The sequence below is a fragment of the Macaca fascicularis genome, chromosome 7 (assembly GCF_037993035.2).
Source record: "Macaca fascicularis isolate 582-1 chromosome 7, T2T-MFA8v1.1".
Classification (NCBI taxonomy): domain Eukaryota; kingdom Metazoa; phylum Chordata; class Mammalia; order Primates; family Cercopithecidae; genus Macaca; species Macaca fascicularis.
In genome coordinates, this window is record NC_088381.1 from 42216795 (window position 1) to 42242751 (window position 25957).

General features: G+C 43.6%; 2 protein-coding genes across 11 annotated transcripts in view; one reads left to right on the forward strand and one right to left on the reverse strand.

The window, feature by feature from the left end:
• Positions 1 to 5891, reverse strand: part of INTS14 (integrator complex subunit 14) — a 33981-nt gene extending 28090 nt beyond the window's left edge. For 2 of the 6 annotated variants that reach the window (XM_073996080.1, XM_005559828.5), the window contains exons 1-2: positions 5858 to 5891; positions 1464 to 1730 (exon numbers count right to left, since the gene is read on the reverse strand). In XM_073996080.1, the coding sequence (XP_073852181.1) occupies positions 1464 to 1685 (222 nt within the window). In that variant the 5' untranslated portion in view covers positions 1686 to 1730; positions 5858 to 5891. Of the gene's footprint in view, positions 1 to 1463; positions 1748 to 5556 lie in introns of all 6 variants that reach the window. The other 4 variants (XM_045397342.3, XM_045397341.3, XM_005559827.5 and 1 more) reach the window with 3 other exon arrangements.
• A 211-nt stretch (positions 5892 to 6102) lies between these two features.
• Positions 6103 to 25957, forward strand: part of SLC24A1 (solute carrier family 24 member 1) — a 44932-nt gene continuing 25077 nt past the window's right edge. For 4 of the 5 annotated variants that reach the window (XR_012415079.1, XR_012415080.1, XM_065548070.2 and 1 more), the window contains exons 1-3: positions 6103 to 7335; positions 13598 to 13698; positions 18720 to 20732. Coding sequence is in view for 3 of the 5 variants with exons in the window: in XM_065548070.2 (XP_065404142.1) it covers positions 18843 to 20732 (1890 nt within the window). In the remaining 2 variants the exon portion in view is untranslated. Of the gene's footprint in view, positions 7336 to 13597; positions 13699 to 16721; positions 16860 to 18719; positions 20733 to 25957 lie in introns of those variants that run through there. The other variant, XM_045397339.3, reaches the window with a different exon arrangement.

Here is a 25957-nt window from a genome sequence, read left to right on the forward strand (position 1 = left end):
AAAAATGCTAGAAAAGACTTCTTCAACTACTAAAGATAGTGAAAAGAATTCCGTTTATTCTATCCTCTTATGAGGTAAGAGTGAACAGTCCACCAAGTTTACATCTTTATAAGCAGACCTTGAAGGAAAAAATTAAAAGGAACTTTTAAACACATCACAAAAATAATAACAAAATCTACTGAATATTAACTATGTTCTAAGTAACATCCTAGGCACTTTTATGTATTTAGCTATCACAATAAAACTATAAGGTATAGATTACTAACCCTATCTTTAAATGAAGTAATTAAAGTATAGAAAGATTAAATAACTTTCCCAGGTCTCATGACTAAAGGTGGCAGAACCTGGATTTGTAAGTATGTAGTTTGACTTCAGGGTTCCTGGTCTAAAACATTACGCCTCACTCCTTATATAGCAATTCTCTAAATTTCAGAACTGCAGAACATCAGAAATCCTTAGTTTATTCACCTGTAAGAAAGTCAGCATATATACCAAAAGTTTAATATCCTTTTACACGAAAAAAATTTAAAAAACATTTTTTTAAGTCAGTGTAATTTAAAAAAAAAAGCTTTTAAGTCACTTAAAAAATCTGAGATAATAAAAGGAATTATTTAACAAAATTTTGTTACTTGTATTAAAAAATTCAAACTGTATTGAGCCTGGATTTCTAAACCACCTAACAATTGTTAAACTGTTCAGTTTAATTCCACAAACACTTCTTTTTTTTTCCCCCTTCTTTTTATTAAAAATAGAGACGGGATCTTGCCATATTGCCCAGGCTGGTCTCAAACTCCTGGGCTCAAGTGATCCTCTCGCCTTGGCCTCCCAAAGTGCTGGGATTACAGGCGTGAGCCACCACACCTGGCCAACAGACACTTCTTGACTGCTCACCATGGGTAAGACACTGTGTTAGGCACTGCTGGAAATACTATCATTTAGAGATGTTGTCAGAAAGTAAATTCTGACATGACACAGAAAACACCTTTGAAAGATAGTATCTACCAATTGAGATTTTAAAATTTTAATTTATTGGTATCAAAATCAAAGCTATTTGTTGGAAAGGAAATATCATTTTGAATTACTCTAGAACAAGAAAGGGCTAATTTTTCATTTCCTCAAATTTTATGGGAGAGTAGAAAAAAATTAAGTGTTGAGCCTAAAGACCCTAAATTTTAGGGAATGGAGCACTACATCCTGAGATGCTCACTTTTCCACAGAGAATTCCAGAAAACCAAGAGAGGAAAATAAGGGAAAAACTCACAGCTCTAACTCATAGCTGTATTGAAGAAACAGCAGGCATTAAGACCTACTGGTTGTGAATTCTTGTTGTTTAGCTACACATATTAAGTATTAATAGACTTATTAAATAATGCCAAAGTTCTAAATGTTCAATGCATTATAACACAGTTTTCCTCCCGATAAATTTAGGCCCTGTACATACAATAACTTACTACTTTTTGTACCTGTAGGGTATTATAATCTCTTGTGAAGGGGACCATCAACTCCCAAAGTGATGAGAAAACCACGAGTGCTGTAAATTCAAGCTTGTAATTTGTGGCCATGTGCTCAAACAGCATCGTTAAACCATGGGCTGCTAGGTGCTTACGCTGGTATTCCTCGGACCCCTCAATAGACACAGGTCGGGTCATGGAAAGGGATACATCCATTACCACCACTGTCGGCATGATGAAAACGATCCCAGTGTTCCCAATCAGAATGCAAACAGACAGCTAAAAACAGAGAAATGCTGTAGAAAATAAATAAGGTCTTACATGTCATGGAGAGAAAAGAATATTTTTCACCATAACTTTAATTTCCCAGAAATTAGCAGAGGCAAACACCATTTAAGTTGAGGTGAGGAATAATCCCTAGGGAACTCAGTGAGAGGGAAGTGAGCAGCTTAGTTCATTGTAAGGACCACTCTTAGAATCACCCATTAAGTGACCATAAATCAAGGACTATCTAAATATATCTACTGGAAAAAAAAAAAAAAAAAAAAAGCCCTGCTAACTTCAGGTAGCCCTTGACTTTCACACATTTGACTTTTACGCAACTTAATAAACTCCTACATCTCCTCTCTAACACTTAATTTACTGAAGAGCATTTCTAATTGTCATATGGTGGTGCTATCTGACAATCAACCATTGTTTTTTGGCACTGTCACAACCTTTTTGCAGTATTAGTGCATGTGTTTAATTATTTTGTTGGTTGGTGCCCTTGTTTTAGTAAAATGAATGCCAAATATAAAAATGAAAGGACTAGTAAAGTCATAAACCAAATTAGACAAATTGGAAATCATTAAGCATAACAAAAGTAATAAACTGCTAGCCTCAGTAGTACTCATTGTACATCAACTGGCCAATAGTACTTCAACTGTGAAGGAAAAGAACAAAATTAAAGAATATTTAAGGCCGGCCGGGCGCGGTGGCTCAAGCCTGTAATCCCAGCACTTTGGGAGGCCGAGACGGGCGGATCATGAGGTCAGGAGATCGAGACCATCCTGGCTAACCCGGTGAAACCCCGTCTGTAGTAAAAAAATACAAAAAAATAGCCGGGCGAGGTGGCGAGCGTCTGTAGTCCCAGCTACTCGGGAGGCTGAGGCAGGAGAATGGCGTAAACCCGGGAGGCGGAGCTTGCAGTGAGCCAAGATCCGGCCACTGCACTCCAGGCTGGGCGACAGAGCGAGACTCCGTCTCAAAAAAAAAAAAAAAAAAAAAAAAAAAAAAAAAAAAAAAAAGAATATTTAAGGCCAGGCACAGTGGCTCATGCCTGTAATCCCAGCACTTTGGGAGGCCCAGGTGGGCAGATCTCTTGAGGTCAGGAGTTTGAGACCAGCCTGGCCAATATGGTGAAACCCTGTCTCTACACTAAAAATACAAAAATCAGCCGAGCGTGGTGGCTACTTGGGAGGCTGAGGCACAAGAATCGCTTGAACACAAGAGGCGGAAGTTGTAGTAAGCTGAGATCATGCCACTGCACTCCAGCCTGGGTGACAAAGCAAGGCTCCGTCTCAAGAAAAAAAAAAAAGAAAAGAAAGTTATAAAGCTGGAATTATCTCACGAAATTGTGTAGAAAAGTCAAAATGTAGAAATGGAGTTATTCAAAATTATGGATTGAGAATTAGCATAAAGAAAACATTTTGGCCGGGCGCGGTGGCTCAAGCCTGTAATCCCAGCACTTTGGGAGGCAGAGACGGGCGGATCACGAGGTCAGGAGATCGAGACCATCTTGGCTAACACGGTGAAACCCCGTCTCTACTAAAAAATACAAAAAAAAACTAGCCGGGCGAGGTGGCGGGCGCCTGTAGTCCCGGCTACTCGGGAGGCTGAGGCAGGAGAATGGCGGGAACCCGGGAGGCGGAGCTTGCAGTGAGCTGAGATCCGGCCACAGCACTCCAGCCTGGGTGACAGAGCGAGACTCCGTCTCAAAAAAAAAAAAAAAAAAAGAAAAAAAGAAAACATTTTGGTGCTCAAAAATAAAAAAGTTTACAGATACACAGACCTGCTCACAGGAATACAGCTTGCTGCTACTCTATTATTAAGCAACCTGTAGTCTACTGACATGATGAAATATCATAAAACTATAAATGAATATGTACTATAGATAGCAAAAATAATTATAGAAAGCATTAGTAACTGAGAAAAGCAGGCCCCAGAACTGTATTATACATTGCTTACAACTTCATAAAAATCATAATGCATATATACAATTAGAGAGATTAGGTGTATATAAATAGTTACAAATTTAATGTTCACAACTTTCTTTTTTGGGATTCACTTCAAAACATTTAACAGTAGCCAGACTGCTTGTTTAAGGATAGTGCCCAGCTGCAAATGTGTCATATTCTAAAATTCCATTTTTTTTTTTTATGAGATGGGGTCTTGCTGTGTTGCTCAGGCTGGAGTGCAGTGGCATGATCTCTGCTCACTGCAAGCACCGCCTCCTGGGGTCACGCCATTCTCCTGCCTCAGCCTCCCGAGTAGCTGTGACTACAGGTGCGTGTCACCATACCTGGCTAATTTTTGTATTTTTAGTAGAGACAGGGTTTCACCACATTGGTCAGGCTGGTCTCGAACTTCTGACCTTGTGAACCACCCACCTCTGCCTCCCAAAGTGCTGGGATTATAGGCGTGAGCCACCGTGCAGGGCCAAAATTCCATTTGTAAGCAGGCTGTTTTGAACTCAGAATACACTGGTTTATGGAAACAATGTTGACAACTAAGGTTGTAATCATAGGCGTAAAAGAAGAAACTGAAAGTTCCCGAAGGATGGTTCAATCAACCAGTATAGGCCTGATTAAAAAAAAAAAAAAGTGAGGTCCTGCACAATATTGGTTCAACTACACCATAACATATGCTCACTAAGGGCAAGGACCATGCCAGATTTTGTCCATGATGTCTCCTCAAAACTTATCACAGTAACTGGCACATAGTAGGTGCCCAACAATTTGATAATAACTAATGAACTACCCCTAAATCACAAGATATACCATATATTATTTAGCAAAATACATTATAAATGTTAACTCTGGACACCAGAAACACATTTCCTCTTCTCATTCAAGCAGAGATATGGGGGACTCCCTCGCCTCTGCCCAGCTCCTGTGGTAGTCCCATTCATGCAAGGATGCCTTTTTACAAGTTGAGGATCATGAGGAGTACTGCCCTCACGTCTTAGGAGAATGGGAGGAAACATTTACACAGACTTAGATCAAATACAAAAAAGCACTTTCAGCCCATGAAATCTGCTGTTGACAGATGACAGCTGGCAGTCTTGCCTTCTCTGAAGACACCTCTGGAACTGGCTCTTTCTCCCAACTGATGCATTTGTGTCTACTCCCAAATGTACCTCCTTAACAGTTACAAAGTCGTGGGAAATCAATTTAGTACTCAGGTTGGAGTAAAGGAGGGAACTGAAAATTCCTGAAGGATAGTTCATTCAAGCAGTCTAGGCCTGATTAAACAAAAAAACAAAAAGGCCAGGCACGCCTGTAATCCCCGCACTTTGGGAGGCCTAGACTGGCAGATCACCTGAGGTCAGGAGTTCAAGACCAGCCTGACCAATATGGTGAAACCCCATCTCTACTAAAAATACAAAAATTAGCCAGACGTGGTGGCGTGCGCCTGTAGTTCCAGCTACTTGGGAGGCTGAGACAGGAGAATTGCTTGAACCTGGAAGGCAGAGGTTGCAGGGAGCCGCGATCACGCCACTGCTCTCCAGCCTGGGCGACAGAGCGAGACTCTGTCTCAGAAAAAAAGAAAAAGAAAAAAAAATATCCCTGCCCACCACAGTCTAGCAATTTTGTGAGAACAACACTATGTATTCCTTACTTGGGTGGATTCTGAGCCTCAAGTCTCCCACCGCCACCCACTTCCCATGTGTACTGTTCAAACAACTAGGGCTCTTCTTTCTCAAGAACGGTCTGAAAAATAGGCCCAAGCCACCTATTTGGCCTTGAATACCAATTGTCCATCAGCTATAATTCCCCAGTTCTCAGATACAACTTCATCTCTAAAAGTCCAGACTGAAAATCGCATCTGGGAGATGTATTTTTACCTTAAAAATCAGTCAAGAAAATGTGAGATCTGGAAGTCTCTCACGGAAAGGGGGGGCAGAGCGGGGCTGAGCAGAGGGCGAAATCGTGCAGTTTACGCGGAGCTGGGGACCCCGAGCCTGAAACAGAGGGGAGGACGGGAGCAGCGCCCCGGAACTGGCGCCTCAGGGACGGCGCGGGGCGGCCGCCAGGGTGGCGGGAAGGTCAAGCGCTGGCCCTGGGTTGTTCCTCACCCCTATCCCCTTCACCTGTAACCCCAATAAGCAACGAAAGGCAGCAATGGGCCCTCGGCCTCCCACTCACCCCGTGCCCATCGCCGGACACAGTCCGTCACCATAAACTTTCCGCCCGCGCGCCACAGCCGGAACTATAGGGCCGCGCGACAGAAGGGAACCCGGCGCCGACACTCTGCACTAGGCGGGGCGGTCCTTGGCGAGCTTCAGGGTCGCCCGGGTAGGGTTCTGGCTCAGCCCGGAAGGACGCTAGGGGGCGCGGCCTCTCCTCGCGATGGCCAATCCGCGGCCACCCCTCTCCTCCCACAAATCCCCAATTTCTCTGAACCTTGGCTGGGTCGGGGCTTCTCGCCCTGTCTCTCTGCATTGCCCTGTATCTCTCCCCATTCTCGGGTTTTTTTCTCCCCCTCCTGCCCCACTGACCCATGGGCCTCACCTGGCCCTGTGACTCTGTGACTGCTTCACCCTTTTGTCCCCTCACTTCCCTGGGCCCTGTCGGTGCACGAGCCCAACCCTTCCTGCTGTTTTCCTCGTCACTCTTCAGCCCCCGCTCTCATATCCTCTGAACCGGTTGACAGAATCCTCTTCCTATTCTTTTTAGACTACAGTTCCTGACCTACAATTCCTGGCCGGGAGCGGTGGCTCAGGACTATAATCCCAGCACTTTGGGAGGCCAAGGTGGGCGGATCACTTCAGGCCAGGAGTTTGAGACCAGCCTGGGCTTTGGTGAAAACCCGCTCTTTACTAAAATACAAAAATTAGCCGGGCACGGTGGAGGGCGCCTGTAATCCCAGCTACTTGGGAGGCTAAGACACGAGAATTTCAGGCTTTTGGGGAAAAAAAAACCCCAAAACTGTAATTCCTGGCTGAGGTACGCTTTGTATATCCTTTTTAGCTGACCTGAGCCCAATTTACCTCAAGACTTGGCCCCGTGGTCTCCTCAGCCCAAATGCTCACTTTATTCCCCCATCCCCTCACCCTGGACAAGGCGTGCATGCTCAGATTTCCCTGTAAAGCAACATGGGCTCTTGGCTGCCACTCTGGCCGCCCGGTGTCTCCATTGTAGCCTGTGCCTCAGTGAAGTCCTTAGGAGGGCAAGAGGTGACTTTCTTTCTAACCATGTAGGTAGCCAGGGAATCCCAGCTAGAGATAGACTTAGATGGATGCCAGCAGGCCCCTGAGTAGTTATGGTTCAAAGAATAATGTGGAACCACATAGGTTACAGAGTGAGTACAGAAAGGCCTCTAGAAGGCTGCAGGCATTTGCCTTTTTCTTTTAGCTGATGGGATGGGGTGAGATTAGGGGATGGGACAAGGAAGGCGGATGCTTTGAACTGAACAGACGAGTCTATCTGACTTCTCACAGCTTGTTCTGTGGGAGAGTGTGGGTCCAGTTGCTTGTAGTTTTTTCCTGTCCCTGGGAATATCCCTGCCAGCACTGGGGCCCAGGGCCCTGCAGACTCCCCTGTGCTTCAAAACTTCTTTCCCCAACCTGGCTCATCTCATCATGTCAAGACCTAGTTATGCTTGAGCAGGCATTGGGCTCCAGGTAAGTAAGGCTGCAGCCTGATAACTTAGTCATAATTTCTAATCTTTCCCTATTGGGAGGGATGTGGCCAAGAATGTGTGGGTAAGTAAGTGTCTGGTTACCCCTAATGTGACAATGACTTAGCCACAGGGTTACTGTCCTCCTGGTAATTCTGGCTCAGTTGCAAGGTCTGATTCATTACCTTACCCAACCCTAAAGCTTAAGTTAGTTCGCTGATGGATGATCAAATCTTGTGACCTAGTTCTTCTGAATAACAGGCTTTGGGAGACTTGGAAAGCAAAAAATCAATATATTAAATTGATGATAAAAGGCACAACTGCCAGGAGGACTGTGTTACTTAGGGCAACTAGTTTGTTTTTCCTCCTTAGTGGAATCCCATTACAAATCAGAAGGTTGTTCAGTGACTATAACATCAGAGAACATCAGCACAAAGGTTAGAAGGTCTTAAAGGAGGTGTCTTTCAAGCCATAGCTGACTGATGAATTTCTTTTCCCCAGTCAAGCAACCCTCAGCATTTGCATGTTTCCACACACACATTAAAGGAAATCAATAAATAAGTTTCTTTTGCATAATCTCTCATTCCCTTTATTTTTTCCTGGCTCGAAACAGTGGACTGCTGTCCCAAAGGCTTTGAAAGGCAGTTTGATCCCCACTCTGACAGAGTAAAGGTTAATGACAGAAAAACCATGGCTCTCACAGGGGCCAGGTACTGGGGAACTCAAAGGGAAGTCTAGATATCTAAATCTCCTAGAGCACGTGTTGAAAATGCAGATTCCCAGGCCTTGCCAAGTGAAATGGAAATGGAATTTCATGACTTGGTGCTTGAGAATCTTGTTAAGTTCCCAGGGTGATTTGTGTGTGTGTGTGTGTGGTGACAGGGTCTCTGTCACCCAGGCTGGAGCACAGTGGCATAGTCATGACTTATTGCAGCCTTGACTTCCTGAGTTTAAGCAATCCCCCCTAACCTCAACCTCCCAAGTAGCTGGGACACTACAGGCACGTGCCACCATGCCTGGCTAAGTTTTAAATTTTTTGTAGAGATGGGGGTCTCACTATGTTGCCCAGAGTGGTCTTGAACTCCTGAGTTCAAGCGATCCTCCCTCCTTGGCCTCCCAAAGTGCCAGGATTACAGGCATGAGCCACTGCATTTGGCCCCAAGATGATTGTTCATCTACAGAGATAAGGGGTAGGGAATGAGTAAGTGAAGAAAAGGCTGAGGGGTGGGGAAGGGGAAAGCAGTGGGCCTACTTCTCTTTTCCATTCTTCCCTCTCTTCTCACACTCCCATGATGTCCTTTGCCCTGCATTTCCCTTCCTGCCCCTCTAGTCTGGAGAGTGTTCACTCCCAAATCATACTTCTAAGCTCCAGCCTCTTCCTCTCATCATTCCCCCCCCCCATTTCACTGTTTTCACCAAAGCAGAAGTCAAAAAATATCATAAATATGACCCTTCTCTCTTCTGAAAAAAAATTTATTATGGAAAATTTCAAACATAGACAAAGATAGGGAGATTAGGATAATAAATCCCTGTGTTCCCTTCACCCAGTTTCTGCTGTCAATGCAATCCTCATCTCGTTTCATGTACACCCCTACCGACTTCTCCCCACATATTATTTTGATGCAGATCCCAGATAGAATGTTTCCTTTAAGAATGAGAACTTAAAAATATATAATTACAATACCATTATCAAATTTAACATAATTAACAATAAATCCCTAAGATCATCAAATATCTAATCAGCTTTCAAATATTCAGTTGTGTCATAAATATCATAAATTTTACTTTTTTACACTTTGGTTATTTGAGTCAGGATCCAAGTAAGATCCAGATACTGAAATCCATTGCTATATCTCAGAAGTCTCTTTTAATCCATAGGTTTCTCCCTCTTTTCCTTTGAAATGTATTTGGAAAACTGTGCTCCCCCTCCTTTTAAAATTGCTCTCAATCCTCTTTCAGTTTTTTCCAGAGCATTTGAGAAAACCACAAAGCTTCTCTCTATTTTAAATAATGAAAAGACTCACTGAACAAAGAAAAGCTTTTACACATTTCCAATTCCAATTAACTTTGCCTTTGCTCTGAAAATAGGGTGAGCTTTATCCACCGCTGGATCCCCCAGGGTCTGGCATGTGATGGTGGATGTGCATTTGTGGAAAGAAGATAGGAGGGGAGTAAGAGAGGTTACTGGAAAAAAAAAATTTCAAAGGGGAAAACAGAGAAAACTTGGTAGATACTGCATTTCTCTAAGAAAGTAGAAAGGAACTTCTTTATTCCATACACTCTTTACTTTGAAAAGTGCTATAAAGGCCTAGTGTGGTGGCTCCCAGCGCTTTGGGAGGTGGAGGCAGGAGAATCGCTTCAGCCCAGCTGTTCGAGACTAGCCTGGGCAATATAGCAAGACCTTGTCTCTACAAAAATTAAAATTAACCAGGTGTGGTGGTGTGCACCTGTAATCCTAGCTACTCAGGAGGCTGAGGCAGGAGGATTGTTTGAGCTCAAGAGTTCAAGGCTGCAGTGAGCTATGATTGTGCCACTGCACTCCAGCCAGGACAAGATCTTATCTCTAAAAACAAACAAACAAACAAACAAACAAACAAACAAACAAAATGCTATCAAGTCTAAATTTTTAAAGGCCCCTCATATCTGGGCCCTGACCTATCTTGCCAGGCTCACCACTCACCCTCTTAAAACCTTGGTGGCATCTTTCAATGAAAAAGAAGATAAAGCCAAATAAAACTAGTTTTTAAAAAAATTATAAAAGGTAATTTGTAAGGCTGGGAGGCCAGGCATGGATTACTCACACCTGTAATCCCAGCACTTTGGGAGGCTGAGGTGGGTAGATCACTTGAGGTCAGGTGTTTGAGACAAGCCTGATCAACATGGTGTAACCCTGTCTCTACTACAAATACAATAATTAGCCAGCTGTCGTGGTGAGCACCTGTATTCAGCTGCTCGGAAGGCTGAGGCATGAGAATCACCTGAACCCGGGAGGTGGAGGTTGCAGTGAACTAAGATCGCACCACTGCACTCCAGCCTGGGCAAGAGAGCAAGACCCTGTCTCAAAAAAAAAAAAAAAAAAATTAATTTGTGTCTATGGAGAAAAATTCAAAGTTAATTTTAATTTTTTTAAATCATACTTTAAGTTCTAGGGTACATGTGCACAAAGTGCAGGTTTGATACATAGGTATACATGTGCCACGTTGGTTTGCTGCACCCATCAACTCATCATTTACATTAGTTATTTCTCCTAATGCTATCCTTCCCCCACTCCCCCACCCCCAACAGGCCCCAGTGTGTGATGTTCCCCGCCCTGTGTCCAAGTGATCTCATTGTTCAATTCCCACCTATGAGTGAGAACATGTGGTGTTTGGTTTTCTGTCCTTGTGATAGTTTGCTGAGAATGATGGTTTCCAGCTTCATCCATGTCCCTGCAAAGGACATGAACTCATTCTTTTCTGTGGCCGCATAGCATTTCATGGTGTATATGTGCCACGTTTTCTTAATCCAGTCTATCATTGGTGGACATTTGGTTGGTTCCAAGTCTTTGCTATTGTGAATAGTGCCACAATAAACATATGTGCACATGTGTCTTTATAGTAGCATGATTTATAATCCTTTGGGTATATACCCAGTAATGGAATTGCTGGGTCAAATGGTATTTCTAGTTCTAGATCCTTGAGAAATCACCACACTGTCTTCCACAATGGTTGAACTAATTTACACTCCCACCAACAGTGTAAAAGCGTTCCTATTTCTCTACATCCTCTCCAGCATCTGTTGTTTCCTGACTTTTTAATGATTGCCATTCTAACTGGCATGAGATGGTATCTCATTGTGGTTTTGATTTGCATTTCTCTGATGACCAGTGATGATGAGCATTTTTTCATGTGCCTCTTGGATGCATAGATGTCTTCTTTTGAGAAGTGTCTGTTCATATCCTTTGCCCACTTTTTGATGGGGTTGTTTGTTTCTTTCTTGTAAATTTGTTTGACTTCTTTGTAGATTCTGGATATTAGCCCTTTGTCAGATGGGTAGATAGCAAAATTTTTCTCCCGTTCTGTAGGTTGCCTGTTCACTCTGATGGTAGTTTCTTTTCCCGTGCAGAAGCTCTTTAGTTTAATTAGATCCCATTTGTCTGTTTTGGCTTTTGTTGCCATTGCTTTTGGTGTTTTAGTCATGAAGTCCTTGGCCATGCCTATGTCCTGAATGGTATTGCCTAGGTTTTCTTCTAGGGTTTTTATGGTTTTAGGTCTAACATTTAAGTCTTTAATCTATCTTGAATTAATTTTTGTGTCAGTTGTAAGGAAGGGATTCAGTTTCAGCTTTCTATGTATGGCCAGCCAATTTTCCAAGCACCATTTATTAAATAGGGAATCCTTTCCCCATTGCTTGTTTTTGTCAGGTTTGTCAAAGATCAGATGGTTGTAGATGTGTGGTGCTATTTCTGAGGCCTCTGTTCTGTTCCGTTGGTCTATCTATCTGTTTTGGTACCAGTACCATGCTGTTTTGGTTACTGTGGTCTGGTAGTATAGTTTGAAGTCAGGTAGCATGATGCCTTCAGCTTTGTTCTTTTTGCTTAGGATTGTCTTGGCAATGCAGGCTCTTTTTTGGTTCCGTATGAATTTTAAAGTAGTTTTTTCCAATTCTGTGAAGAAAGTCATTGGTAGTTTGATAGGGATGGCATTGAATCTATAAATTACTTTGGGCAGTATGGCCATTTTCACGATATTGATTCTTCCTATCCATGAGCATAGAATATTCTTCCATTTGTTTGTGTTCTCTTTTATTTTATTGAGCAATGGTTTGTAGTTCTCCTTGAAGAGGTCCTTCACATCCCTTGTAAGTTGTATTCCTAGGTATTTTATTCTCTTTGTAGAAATTGTGAACAGGAGTTCACTCATGGTTTGGCTCTGTTTGTCTGTTAATGGTGAACAGGAATGCTTGTGATTTTTGCACATTGATTTTGTATCCTGAGACTTTGCTGAAGTTGCTTATCAGCTTAAGGAGATTTTGGGCCGAGATGATGGGGTTTTTAAAATATACAATCATGTCATCTGCAAACAGGGACAATTTGACTTCCTTAGTTCCTAATTGAATACCCTTTATTTCTTTGTCTTGCCTGATTGCCCTGGCCAGAACTTCCAACACTATGTTGAATAGGAGTGGTGAGAGAGGGCATCCTTGTCTTGTGCTGGTTTTCAAAGGGAATGCTTCCAGTTTTTGCCCACTCAGTATGATATTGGCTGTGGGTTTGCCATAAATACTTCTTTTACTAGAGACAGGGTCTTGTTATGTTGCCCAGGATGGTCTTGAACTCCTGTTCTCAAGCAATCCTCCCTTCTCAGCCTCCCAAAGTGCTGGGATTACAGGAGTGCACCACTGCATCAGGCAAAATTCAAAGTTTCAAAATAGATGAAGTGAAAAATAAGCATTTGCTTTCTTAGAAGCAACCATACATATATCCGTGCCTCAAGTATGATTCTAGCTACTGGGTTGGAGAAGTGAAATATCAGAGTCGTTGTTTGTTTTTGTTCATTCTATATCTATTGGTGACAGAAGTATAGCCATTCTTACATATGCTTTGCAAAATTGTCTCTACATATGTATGTATATATGTGTATGTATATACATATTATATATACTATATAATATAACATATATAATACTTTCTACCTAAATGCAACAATATTATATATACTGTTCTGCATCTTGCTTTTATTGTTATTGATTTATTAATATATCTTGGGCATCACATTCATTCCTTTTAACTGCTATATGTAATTGACTGTCGTAAAGATGTGCTATTATCATTTATGTAATCAGTTTCCTATTGACATTTAGATTTCAGTTTTTGCTACTACAAGCAAAGCTGGAAAGGGCCTGGTAGACTAATATAGGGGCTTTTTCTCCAATTGAGGTGGGAAGCCACTGGAAAGTCTGGCATACAGGAGGGACATGATCTGATTTACAGTTTAACAAGGTCACTTGGGCTGCTATACCTGATTTACACATCCTCACCGGTATCTTTGTTGGCACTGGGTGTTATTTAAATTTCTTACTCTTTGTCAGCTTACAGGAAAAAAAAAAAGGTATCTTGCTGTGCCTCAATCATCATTCCTTTATAAAGTCAGATTTAACGTGGGAGTTTTACTTAGTGGGCTGTTTCTCTTACTTTGAGGGGCTTTGTGAATCATACTGGGACTGTGTGGTTTCCTGCTTGGCCACACTGAAGTCCTCTGAAATCACCTCTCTGACCTTTTCTCTAGGCCTCTGGCCTCTCCAGAAGGGCACTTGGCTGTAAGGATGAAATCCTGTCTCTGAGCTGCACTCAGTGTGAAGTGCCACCACCTGCATCTCCCTGTCTCAGGTATGGTTCTAGCCACTGGCTTGTAAAGATGTATCATAGGATGTTTGGGGACTTATTTTGTTGTTTTCCACCAGTGACAACTATACAGCCATTTTTAATCCTATAAACAATATAATATGCACAAATAAAACAATAGAAACAAAAGGCCTTAGGCTGTGACATTGTACAGGTTGGACAGATCAATGTGCTTTTCCACAGATCCTCTCACTGTTACTCTAATAGCAATTCCATGAGGAAGCTTGTCTTTCCTGGTTTCATAAATGAGGAAGCTGAGAATCAGAGACCTTAGGCTTGCTTCTCGTCAGACTTGTTACTTTATTAGAGGTTTCAAAGCAGTACCTGTAGGTTAAATTCAGCCCTCAGACTCATTTGTTTGCTTCTTAGTATTTTTAAATTGTTTGACATTGGAATACCTATCGGTGGGTCATTTATTCTCTGTCCAGAAATAGCCCCCAGCACTCCCCAGTTACTTAGAAAATGATTGATGTAACTTATTTTTATCTACCCAGGACCTAAAGGCATTAAAATTTGCAACCCATCAATGCTTGCTGTTTGCCAGATTAAAAAAAAAACACAAAAGAAATAAAATTTGCAACCCTTTCAAATCTTGTCTACTTTCCACTGCACAACTGTAGAGTCGGTTGCAACTCCTGATGTAGGCCCAGAAATAAACCAGCCTTAGCCACAAACCCTCCATGTCAGATGAAAAGTCTCGTTCCCTCTTCTTTCTGTTTTAATAAAAGTTAGGAAAGGCCTAGAGCTTTGGAGGGCAAGGAAAGGCCTCCTTGCTGTCCTGCCAAACCTCTAAGATCTGCCTTCCTCACCCCCTTATTTTATCGTGAGGGTCAGAGCCAGATCTGCCCCATCAGTTCTTCCATCCTGTTCCAGGGGAGGGTATAAAATGAGGCAATTTTATAGAGCAAAGCAGATCAGCTTCCCCTTCTCAGTGGTGCTGGCCATTCTCCAGCCATTTGCTCTCAAAAGGTCATGAACTTTTCGAGTGGGCATTCCCCTCTCCATCCCCTCAGGGGCTCCATCTCTGAGTGTCTTCCTCACTGGGTTATGCTTTTTATGTTTAATATATATTAAATATATTGAATTTAATAAATATGTTTATAATATAAATAAATATATAAATTAAATATATTTAATAAATAAATTTATTTATAAGTAAATTTATTTATTAAATACATTCATTGTTTGCCAGGCACTGTTCTGGGCTCTGGGGATTCAGTGATGAATAAGACAGGCAAGGTCCCTGTCTTCTTGGAGTTCACCTGCTCTAGTAAGAGTTGTACACATTAATCAGGTGATTGCACAAATAAATGCACAGTAGAACGTTGTAACAGTGAAATGCATGGAGACCTGCTGACCCCTCTAACGCAATCTGATTGTGATACCTGCTGACCCCTCTAACACAATCTGATTGTGATACCTAAAAGCAGAATAACAACAACAATAGTACCCGGCACTGTTAATATGTTTTACAAATTAATTAATCCCCACAACAACCCTATCAAACAGGTAATGTCATTATCATTCTCATTTTACAGGATGAGAGGTTTATAGCAACTGAGAAGTTAAATAACTTGTCCAAACTCACATGGCTAGTACAGAGGATGCTTCCATTCTTGGTTGAGCAGCCAAATTTCCTGCTGAATTTCAAAATGTGCCAGAATCCCATGATAATAAGACAGAAGAAGCTGTGTTTACCCCCAACAGGTAGGATTTAGGTTAGACTCCAGGAAGAACTCCTTGGCAACATTTATGAATATATGAGAGAAAGGAATCACTTTTCTGAGGATTTCCTTCTCCCCTGAATTTTTTATATTGAATAAACAACATTGTAAATGTAGAGGAGTTGTTTCAGAAAAAAAGATCACTCATTTTACTTTGTGAATTATGTTCCTTTTTTCATCTTTCTGGGCCAGTTTGAGACTGTGTTACACAGTGGCATGAAAAGGGAAAGAACTAGGTTTGGTTCTGCCCACAGCAGCATAAAGGCAAGGACGTGTAACTAGCAGACCTTAGGCCCTGACCCCAGGCTTCCAACATCCAGAGTGACCCCAGCATACTCAGAGATGAAGCCAGCTCTTCCACAGTGGGTGGGTACTCCTGTAGGCTTCAGCAGAGGGATCTGGTGACCTTCTTACTGTTCCAGGCCACTCAAGGTGAAGCAGGGCAGAGGTGAGGCTGTGAGGATTACCTGCTATTCCAGATGAAAGTAACCCAAAGCATCACGCACCCAGGTACTCTGGAGGAAACAGGAAAGGGAGAAAGGGACAGTCAGTAAATATCAGGCCGAGTTAGCTGAATGATTGAAATGGCTTCCAGATCAATGGTTAGGATGATGAGATCCCCACTACCTTACCCTACTCCCACTTTGATCAGCTCCAAGTCATGGACTCGAGGTGCAGGGAGCTCAGCATGCCAACTCCTCAGGTATCTTGGGATGTCCCAGCCTGCTCTGGGGAGATCCGTTAGTGCCCTCTACACCAAGGATTTCCTTTAGGCCTAATAACATAGATTTCATGTATGAATTGCTTTGAAGTTTGCATGGTGTTTTCTCTATAATCTTTGTTTTTTATTTTGATTCTCACATTCACCTTACAGATAAGTAGGACAGATATTATTATCCCCACATTTACTTGTAGGTTACATTAGAATCACACAGCAGCAAGTCGAGCCTAATGCTAACTGAGGCCTTCTGATCTCTTAAGCCCCAGGCACCTTCTGAATCTTTCCAAAACTTTCCACCATCTAAGCATGGAAACCCTAGACCACCTCTCATTCTCATAGCTTAGAAACAAGTTTGAGAAATCTCCCCAGTTCCTCCACTGACTTTGCGGGCCCACAGTGAGCCCATCTGTGTCCCTGGTGGAAGGCCCACTCTCTCAGGCTTGGTCAGGCGCACTGGGACCCAGAACTTGTGCAATGCCCCGATAAGCTTCTTAGAGGAGGTGGGTATTAGCCACGATCGGATATTCTTCCCCTGAGCTGCCCTTCACACCTGACCCTGCCTTGAATTAGGATTCCATAGAAGAGCTGGGGGCAGGAGAATGGGGTGTTCCCTGCTGTCCAGCTTCAGACCCACTCTTTGAGATCTTGGATTCTGACGAGTTTCCAGAGCTGAGAAGACAGCCAGATGCCAAGATCTGAAGGTAAATGATGTAATTAGGTAGGAGTGATCAGCTGGGGTGCCAGCTCAGCTCTGTTACATAACACAGGAACATCAGAAAGAGAGAGACCCTCTGAAATTTCTGTTGGAGATACAAGTGGGCTTGCTGCAAAGTGTTGAGTTCATGGCAAGGATCGGGGGGCTGCAGGGAGATAGTGGAAAGAAAATTACAGAAATCAGGGACAAAGAAGGAAGTTCACTTATTCCTACATCTCCTTTTGCTTGTCCCTCTCTTGCTTTTTAAGACAAGTGCCTTTGCATGTCCAATTAGTGTGGCATGCAAGAAAGAAAGGGGAGTTAGGAGGCTCATCTGCTTGGCTACTCACTAGCTGTGTGATGTTAAGCAAGTCACATCTCCTCTCTGGACCTCTGTGTTTTCATATCTCAGACGAGGAGTTGTACCAGACAGATTCCATGGGTTAGTCAGCTCACTTCTAATATATCATATGCAAAACCAATAATTTCCAGTTATTGTTTTGTAGTAGTATATGGACATTAATTAGAGATTTAATAAATACTTACTTAGGCTGGGCCTCAATACCCTTCTTTATAAAATGAGGATTCTTTGAGGGCCTTTCATGTTCTTCCCTCCTTCATTCTTGTGTAAAACTAACCTTTCTGTTCAGTGCTTTTCTTTTTTTTTTTTTTTTTTCCTTTGAGACAGAGTTTTGCTCTGTTGCCCAGGCTGGAGTGCAATGGTGCGATCTCAGCTCACTGCAACCTCTGCCTGCCAGGTTCAAGCAATTCTCATGTCTCAGCCTCCCGTGCACCTGGGATTACAGGCATGTGCCACCATGCCTGACTAACTTGTATTTTTAGCAGAGATAGGGTTTCACCATGTTGGCCAGGCTGGTCTTGAACTCCTGACCTCAAGTGATCTGCCCGCCTCAGCCTCCCAAAGTACTGGGATTCCAGGCGTGAGCCACCATGCCTGGCCTGTTCAGTGCTTTTCATATGTTTTTACTCTCTCAACATTCCTGTGACACTGTTATTATTCATATTCTAATTTAATTTAAATTAAATTAAAAATATTATAACATGCACATGATAAAAAGGTCAAACTAACAGACTATACAGTGAAAATAAGTCACCTTCTGACCTTTGATCCTCAGTTTTCCTTCCCCAATTGTCCTTCTAGAGATTATATTTGCATAACCAATATATATGTTATCATGCCCATTTCACAGATGAGGCACCAAGGCTCAGCCTGTCCAGGATGACACAGCTGGTAAGCAGCAGAACAGGGAGTCTAGGCTTTCAACTCCATTTCCCATGATCCTCCCACCATGCTGTATTCTCTGGGAAGCTCTATAACATTAACTTTTAAGCTTTGCCCACTCTGGATGGTGGAATTGTTTTAAGTCAGTCCAAAAAAATACATGGAGCCTTAATGTCCCTGGCAATGTCCTCCACTACTGCCTCTTTTTGTCTATAGCTTAAAGCCATATCTCCCTACCTCCTTCCTGCCTTTGATAAGATGAGACCTGTGGCCTGGCACCAGCTATGGATGACTGAGCTCCCAGCATCTTAGGCTTGGACCTGAAGAGTACTGGCAGATCTTTTGCTGAGAGCCCAGGGAGACTCCATAGAGCACTCAGGCCCCAGCTCAGGAACCTGGGCTGCTGGCAGGCCTACATAGTACAGAGGACCCCTAGGTACTCTTTCTCTTAAGAGTAGGCATTTTCCTCTGGAGCAGGGGACAGGAGTAGTTTACTCTTGCAAAGACCCCATGCATTATACTTTTGTGTTCGTGGGGCTTCTATTATCACTTTTTTCCATATGAGGCTGTTATGGATCCCAGATCTCCTCTTAGTGGTAAATAATCTCTTTTTCTACCATCTAGGTTTGTGGATACCCCCTGGCTGGGCTTCATGGAGAAATCTCTGATCACCAACCTGAATCCCAGAGTAGCCTCCATCTTAGGACAGAATGAGAGGCCTTCTGTAACCAGATATAACTGGCCAGCATGGGGAAATTGATCAGGATGGGGCCGCAAGATAGGCGGTTACTCCGGACAAAGCGGCTTCCTTGGAGTCGCCTCCTCTTCCTACTGGGAATGTTGATCATCAGTTCTACCTACCAGCACCTTAGAGGACCCCGGGGCCTTTCCTCATTGTGGGCAGCAGTCTCTTCTCATCAGCCTGTAAAACTGGCCAGCCGGGACCTCCCCAGTGAAGAGATGATGATGGTGAGCAGCAACCCTCCAAAACCTAGCTCTGAAATGGGGGGCGAGATGCTGGTACCCCAAGCCTCAGTGGGCAGTGATGAAGCAACACTGAGCATGACAGTGGAGAATATTCCTGATATTCCTAAAAGGACAGCCAAGATGATCCCAACAACAATCAAGAATAATTATAGCCCAACAGCAGCAGGTACAGAAAGAAGGAAGGAAGACACCCCAACATCCAGCAGAACACTGACTTACTACACCTCAACTTCAAGCAGACAAATAGTAAAAAAGTATACCCCAACACCCACAGGAGAAATGAAGAGCTACAGCCCAACTCAAGTCAGGGAAAAGGTGAAGTATACTCCTTCCCCACGTGGTAGAAGAGTAGGCACTTACGCTTCATCCACATTCATGACAACGGAAACAAGCCATGCGATCACCCTCAGAACAACAGTGAAGGACAGTGACATTACAACAACCTATAAAATACTGGAAACCAACTCTCTTAAGAGAATAATGGAGGAAACCACCCCAACCACTCTGAAGGGAATGGTTGATAGCACCCCAACTTTTCTGACACATGAGGTAGAAACAAACGTCTTGACTTCTCCAAGGAGCATCGTGGAAAAAAACAATCTGTCTCCCCCCAGAAGAGTGGAAAGTAACAGCTCAGCCCATCCCTGGGGGTTAGTGGGAAAGAACAACCTGAAGACTCCCCAGGGAACAGTCCTGACGCATACCCCAGCCACCTCTGAGGGGCAGGTGACAATAAGCACCATGACAGGCAGCAACCCATCAGAAACCAAAGCCTTCACTGCTGCCTGGAGTGTTAGGAATCCCTCACCGAGGACCAGTGTGTCAGCCATCGAAACAGCCCCAACCACAGTCTGGAGGCTGGCAAAGAAACCTTACACAGCACCCAGCACCTCAACAACCCCCACAGTCAGGGCAAAGCCGACCACGCAGGTCCATCACTGTGTGGTTGTGAAGCCAACCCCAGCCATGCCCACCACTCCCTCCCCAAGCCTCACAACGGCCCTGCTCCCAGAGGAGCTCAGTCCCAGTCCCTCAGTGCTGCCTCCCATCTTGCCAGACCTCCCCCCGAAGGGAGAGTACCCCCCAGATCTGTTCAGTGTGGAGGAGCGGCGGCAGGGCTGGGTGGTCCTGCACATTTTTGGCATGATGTATGTGTTTGTGGCCTTGGCCATTGTTTGCGATGAGTACTTCGTTCCAGCCCTAGGTGTCATCACAGACAAGCTGCAGATCTCCGAGGATGTGGCAGGCGCCACATTCATGGCTGCTGGAGGCTCTGCCCCTGAGCTCTTCACCTCCCTCATCGGTGTCTTCATTTCCCACAGCAACGTGGGCATCGGTACCATTGTGGGCTCTGCTGTGTTCAACATTCTCTTTGTCATTGGCACTTGTTCCCTCTTCTCCCGAGAGATCCTCAACCTCACCTGGTGGCCCTTATTCCGTGATGTCTCCTTCTACATCCTTGACCTGATAATGCTCATCCTCTTCTTCCTGGACAGCCTTATTGCCTGGTGGGAGAGCCTGCTGCTGCTGCTGGCCTATGCCTTCTATGTGTTCACCATGAAGTGGAACAAGCAAATCGAGGCCTGGGTGAAGGAGCAGCTCAGCAGGAGGCCAGCAGCTAAGGTCATGGCCTTAGGAGACCTCAGCAAGGTAAGGACAAATTGGCTCAGGCTTCTCTAGCCCCTTTGACATGAAAGGATGTGGCGAAGCCAGGACCTGAAGAGAAGGTGCTGGATCAGACCTCAAGAGATGAATGCTCTGGTTCCCTTACTATTTATTCAACATTTATAGAGTACCTATTCTCTGCCAGGCACTGTGCTGGGGCCTTTGTAAGCATGACATTGGCTCAACCCTTAATCACCCTATAAACTGGTCATATTATGATCCCCATTTGCAGGAGAGGAAACTGAAGCCTAAAGACGTTAAACCACATGTTCAAGGTCACACAGCAAATAGGCAGTGGAACCAAGATTTGAGCTCGGGTTGGTATGACCAGGTGTTTGGAAATGACATTTGAGTTGGGCTTTGGAGAATGTCCAAGAAGATGCCAGGCGAGGAAAAATGATAATCTCTTCCATGTACATGGTGTTCAGGGTTTAGCTAGCACCCTCATTTTCATTTAATCCCGTTAGCTCACATTCCAGACTTGGATGGGGTCTGAGAAGGGGGAAGCTTTTATATTTTTGTTTTGTTCTGAAAATATTAGAAAAGATGGGAGCTCTGTTCATCCACTGACAAGCTAGTCCTGGGGGCAGAGCCCCTCACTCTGTGCGCATTGGAGACCAGACACCAGGAGCACCAATCCTAGGGCTTTCTCCTGACCCATGAGTTCCTTTCCAAGAACTTCTCTGCTCACTTGAGGGACCTTCTTGTTAAATTCATTGGATGATTCAATAACCTGGAAGATGATTAATTGCAGAAGTGATCTCTGAAAATTCATTCCAAAATTTTTTGGGTTTTTTGGGTTGGGAGTAACTGGGACTACAGGCACATACCACCACACCCGGATCATTCCAAATTTTTTGTTCCTTGAGACTCTAAAGTGAGGGTACCTTAGCGAACACAGACCCCACTTCTCTCCTGCTCCTAAAGGGTGAGTTTGGGTAAGGGTTGGCTGACAGCCTGCCTATTCCAGGTCTCAGAGAAGCTGCTGGTGTGAGCAGAATTTTGCATGCAGAGTGGAAGGACTTAGCTACTTAATCCAGAGCAGTTTTGATGAGTGAGCAGGATGGAGACCAAACTCAGCAATGTGTCTGTGAGATATGTGAGGCAAGGGAGATTAAATGCACTTCCTTTAGACTTTTTAGATAACATGTTGTTCTGGCCAAAGCATGGAACAGAGAGCCAGGAAACCTGGGTTCTAATCTGATTCTGCCTCTAATGAATTGTGTGACCATAGACAGGTCCTTTGCCCTCTCTAGTAGAAATGATAGAATCCAACTAATCGCTGAAAGGTCCCGTCTAACTCTAGCATTCTATGATAATGTCCCATGTCCAAGTGAGTTCAGTTCTGTCAGGACCCAATGCAATGGTTATGTGTCTGATCTGGTCAATTGAGCTTCTATTGTGTCATTTGCAGATGGTCCAAAAAGGAAATATCCCACACAGGGTCATACAGCCAGCAGGTATCAGAACTGGAACAGGAACCCAGTCTTCTAACTCCCCATTCAGTGCTATTTCCCACCAGACTATCCTCCATGAAGCCAAAGACTTCAAAAAGAAAGAGAGGCTTAGAGCATTACAGAATTTAATACAAGGAAACAGGAACCTCTCTCCTAATGCAGTTCTTAGGGCAGGCCTTGCTAAGTTCTCAGGGGTGGCCATGAAGTCCTGGTATTCTCCTCTGAAGAAAATGCCTAATACTTTGGTGTACAACAGGCCAGCAGTTTCCAAAGTGCCTCTGACTTGCTTCCTAGTCCCTCATAATAATTCTGCTTTTATTTAGTCTCCACAAACTCTGAACTTTCCATTTGATCTGAGTTAGACCATCAAAGAAAAGCTTGCGGGACAAATGAAGCATAATCATGATTTCAAAAGAGAATACATAACCTACTGAAGGGACTCTTCGAGGGCTTTAGTAGCAACTCCTTGCCAGTTAGTAAGCACAGGGATGATTACATCTCTGTTCTTATTTGTCAAAATAGATCCAGTATAAATTTTTTTTTTTTTTTAAGAGACAGGGTCTTGTTCTGTTGCCCAGGCTGGAGTACACTGGTGCACTCATAGCTCACTGCAGCCTAGAACTCCTGGGCTCAAGCAGTCCCCACCTCAGCCTCCCTAGTAGCTGGGATGTGCCACCATGCCTAGCTAATTTTTAATATTTTGTAGAGATGGGCGCCTCACCATGTTGCCCAGGCTGGTCTTAAACTCCTGGTCTTAAGTGATCCTCCTGCCTCAGCTTCCCAAATTGCTGAAATTACAGTCATGAACCACCACACCTGGCCTCTTTAGCATTTTTTAAATGTCATCACCCCTTCAAGGATGCCTTATTTCCCTTTAACCAGATCATAAGTCTGGTCACATCAGGCTTATCACTGCCACTAGATGGGGAACTAATTTTTGTACCTCCTAAAGGGCCAAGCCCAGTGTCTTGTTCTTAGAAGAAGTTCCATAAGTATTTAGTTCAGTTTCCTCAGGTAATCCCAAAAGTTCCAGAACTCCAGTTTAGTGAGACAAAGGAGTCAGGGGTTGAGAATCCATGCTTAGAGAGCCTATTCCATACATACATTGTCTTAACAATTTCTCATAAAACCATACAAGGAATAGATTACCTTCATCTTGCAGATGAGGAAACTGAGGCCCAGAGAGGATAATTAACTCAGCCAAAGTTACACAGCTACTTGGTGATCCTTACCATTGATCAGGAATCAGTATATTTGGGTTTTAAGCCATGTTCCACTGCTGACTATTCCTGTTACCCTGGGCAAGTCAATGCAATACAACAAACCATTATTATTAAGTTAAATGAAAGCCAGTGTGGGAAATAAAAAGATTGTATCCAGTAGAAGGGACAAGCCTAGAGAAAATTAACTGCAGTGAAGTGAACCCTGGGCAAAATGCTACAAAGTTACTTTGCTTTTCAAACAGGCCTTAGGTTCCGCATCTGTAAAGTAAATGGATGAGCTATGCAGAAGTTGGCAAACTTTTTCTGTAAAAGTCCAGACAGTAAATATTTTAGGATTTGCAAGCCATATAGTCTCTGTCAAAGCTACTGAACTCTGTCCTTGTAGTGTGAAAGCAGCTACAGATAATAAATAAACTAATTGGAATGGCCACGTGGTATTTTACAAAGAGCAACATATTTGCAGGTATTCTTCTTCCTGAGCAACTTGGAAACACAATCAGCAGAGAACAATCCATTTTATTACTGGATATTCACCCACCTGATAGCTGTTGAATTTCTGAGCTCAACAGCTCAGAATCTGAGGATCTTTCACTTTACTGTTTATTCTGCCCTGATTATCTAGAATAAGGATAAAGGTGTTTTAGGAGTGATTCTAATCAGAATTTACTTAAGAATATTTCCAGAAAAAAATAAAGGACTTAGCATCGAACATAGACATATAGTAAGTATTTTAGAGTCTCACTGTTGACACTGGCTGAAAAAATTCAAAGCTAAAAATATTTTGGACAATATTGTCAGATTGACATATATTGGTTTGAGGATGCCTTTTATGACCCCAATAAGGAAATGGTAAATGTTTGCATAGTTATCAACACAGTCTAATTCTGAGCACAGGCTCTCTCTCTGAAACTTAGTTTTCAAGTATACTTGGTTTTGAAGCTCTCAGTGTATTTGTTCTGGCCAAAAATGATAAATCTCTGACATGCCTTGACCATGCATAGTCACGGAAAGCCAACAGACAGCAAAGTGGAGGCACTAGGCTGGCTGAAAAGCCTTATTGGTATTTGAAGGACAGCAGGGGCCCTTCTTCATACTTGACTAGATTAGCCAGGAAGCACCAGCCATCTGCATGAGGTGTATGATTAGCAAGACAGTCCTGTGGAAAGCCAATGGCAAAAAGGGATGCAAAGCAGAGAAAAGAGCCTAGTTGGGGCTCCTTTGAAAGCTCCATACCCACACTCTTCCCTCTAGAATACTCCTGGGGAAAAGTCTGCCATTCTCTCCTAAATGCACTGGGGGCTATTTTGATCCTGGAAGCACTTATTTATTTATTTTTTGAGACAAGGTCTTGCTCTGTCGCCCAGGCTGGAGTGCAGTGGCACAAGCACGACTCACTACAGCCTTGACCTCCCAGACTCAGGCAATCTCCCTCCTCAGCCTCCTGAGTAGCTGGGACTACATGTGCATGCCACCACACCCAGCTAATTTCAAAAACTTTTTGTAGAGAAGGTGGGGGGTGGGGAGGATCTGGGGGTGTGTCTCGCTATGTTACTCAGGTTGGTCTCAAACTCCTGGCTTCAAGCAGTCCTCTCACCTTGACCTCCCAAAGTGCTGGGATTACAGGTGTGAGCCACCGCACCTGGTCCCTGGCAGGATTTTAAAAATTAAACCAATCAACAAGACCTCAAGCAGACAAACCTGCTACCTGTTTAGGGACTGGTCCTCCCCTTTCTTATCAGGGTTGGCATTTATCCTAAGGGCTTCTATCAGTGACCTGTAGAGCCAGCTACCTGCTTTCGAGGCAAGGGGCTGTGTGCAGGAAGCAGCTGGAACTCACTGTGCTGCCAAAGGGCCCACCCTAGCCTGGGCTGAGGGGTTCCCTTCTTCGACTCTTTGAATAATAATCAGCTTCCCTCTAATTGTCAGGAAAAGATGCTAGAGTAGAATGCTCAATTTTAGGGTTTCTCTTCATAAAATTTTCTTAATCTTTTGGCCAGGTGCGGTGGCTCACGCCTGTAATCCCAGCACTTTGGGAGGCCGAGGTGGGTGGATCACTTGAGGCCAGGAGTTCAAGACCAGCCTGGCCAACAAGGTGAAACTTCATCTCTACTAAAAATACAAAAATTTGCCAGGCATGGTGGCACGCACCTGTAATTGCAGTTTCTTGGGAGGTTGAGGCAGGAGAATTGCTGGAACCCAGGAGGCGCAAATTGCAGTGAGCTGAGGTCATGCCACTACACTCCGACCTGGGTAACAGAGCAAGACTCTGTCTCAAAACAAAACAAAACCAAAACCTAACCACAATATTAAAAAAAAAAAATCTTAAGCTTTCGATGTTCACCTGCTAGTGGGTGCTAGCGGATGACAAAATAGATGCATAAGAAACAAATATTAACAGAAAAACTCAAACATCTGATCACATCTAGTTTAACAGTTTGTTGTTTTCATGGATATGTGTAAGCTTGTAGTTGAGATTTTACATGCATTCATACAACCCAGTAATATTTTCTCCTAGTGCATGTGATGGGAT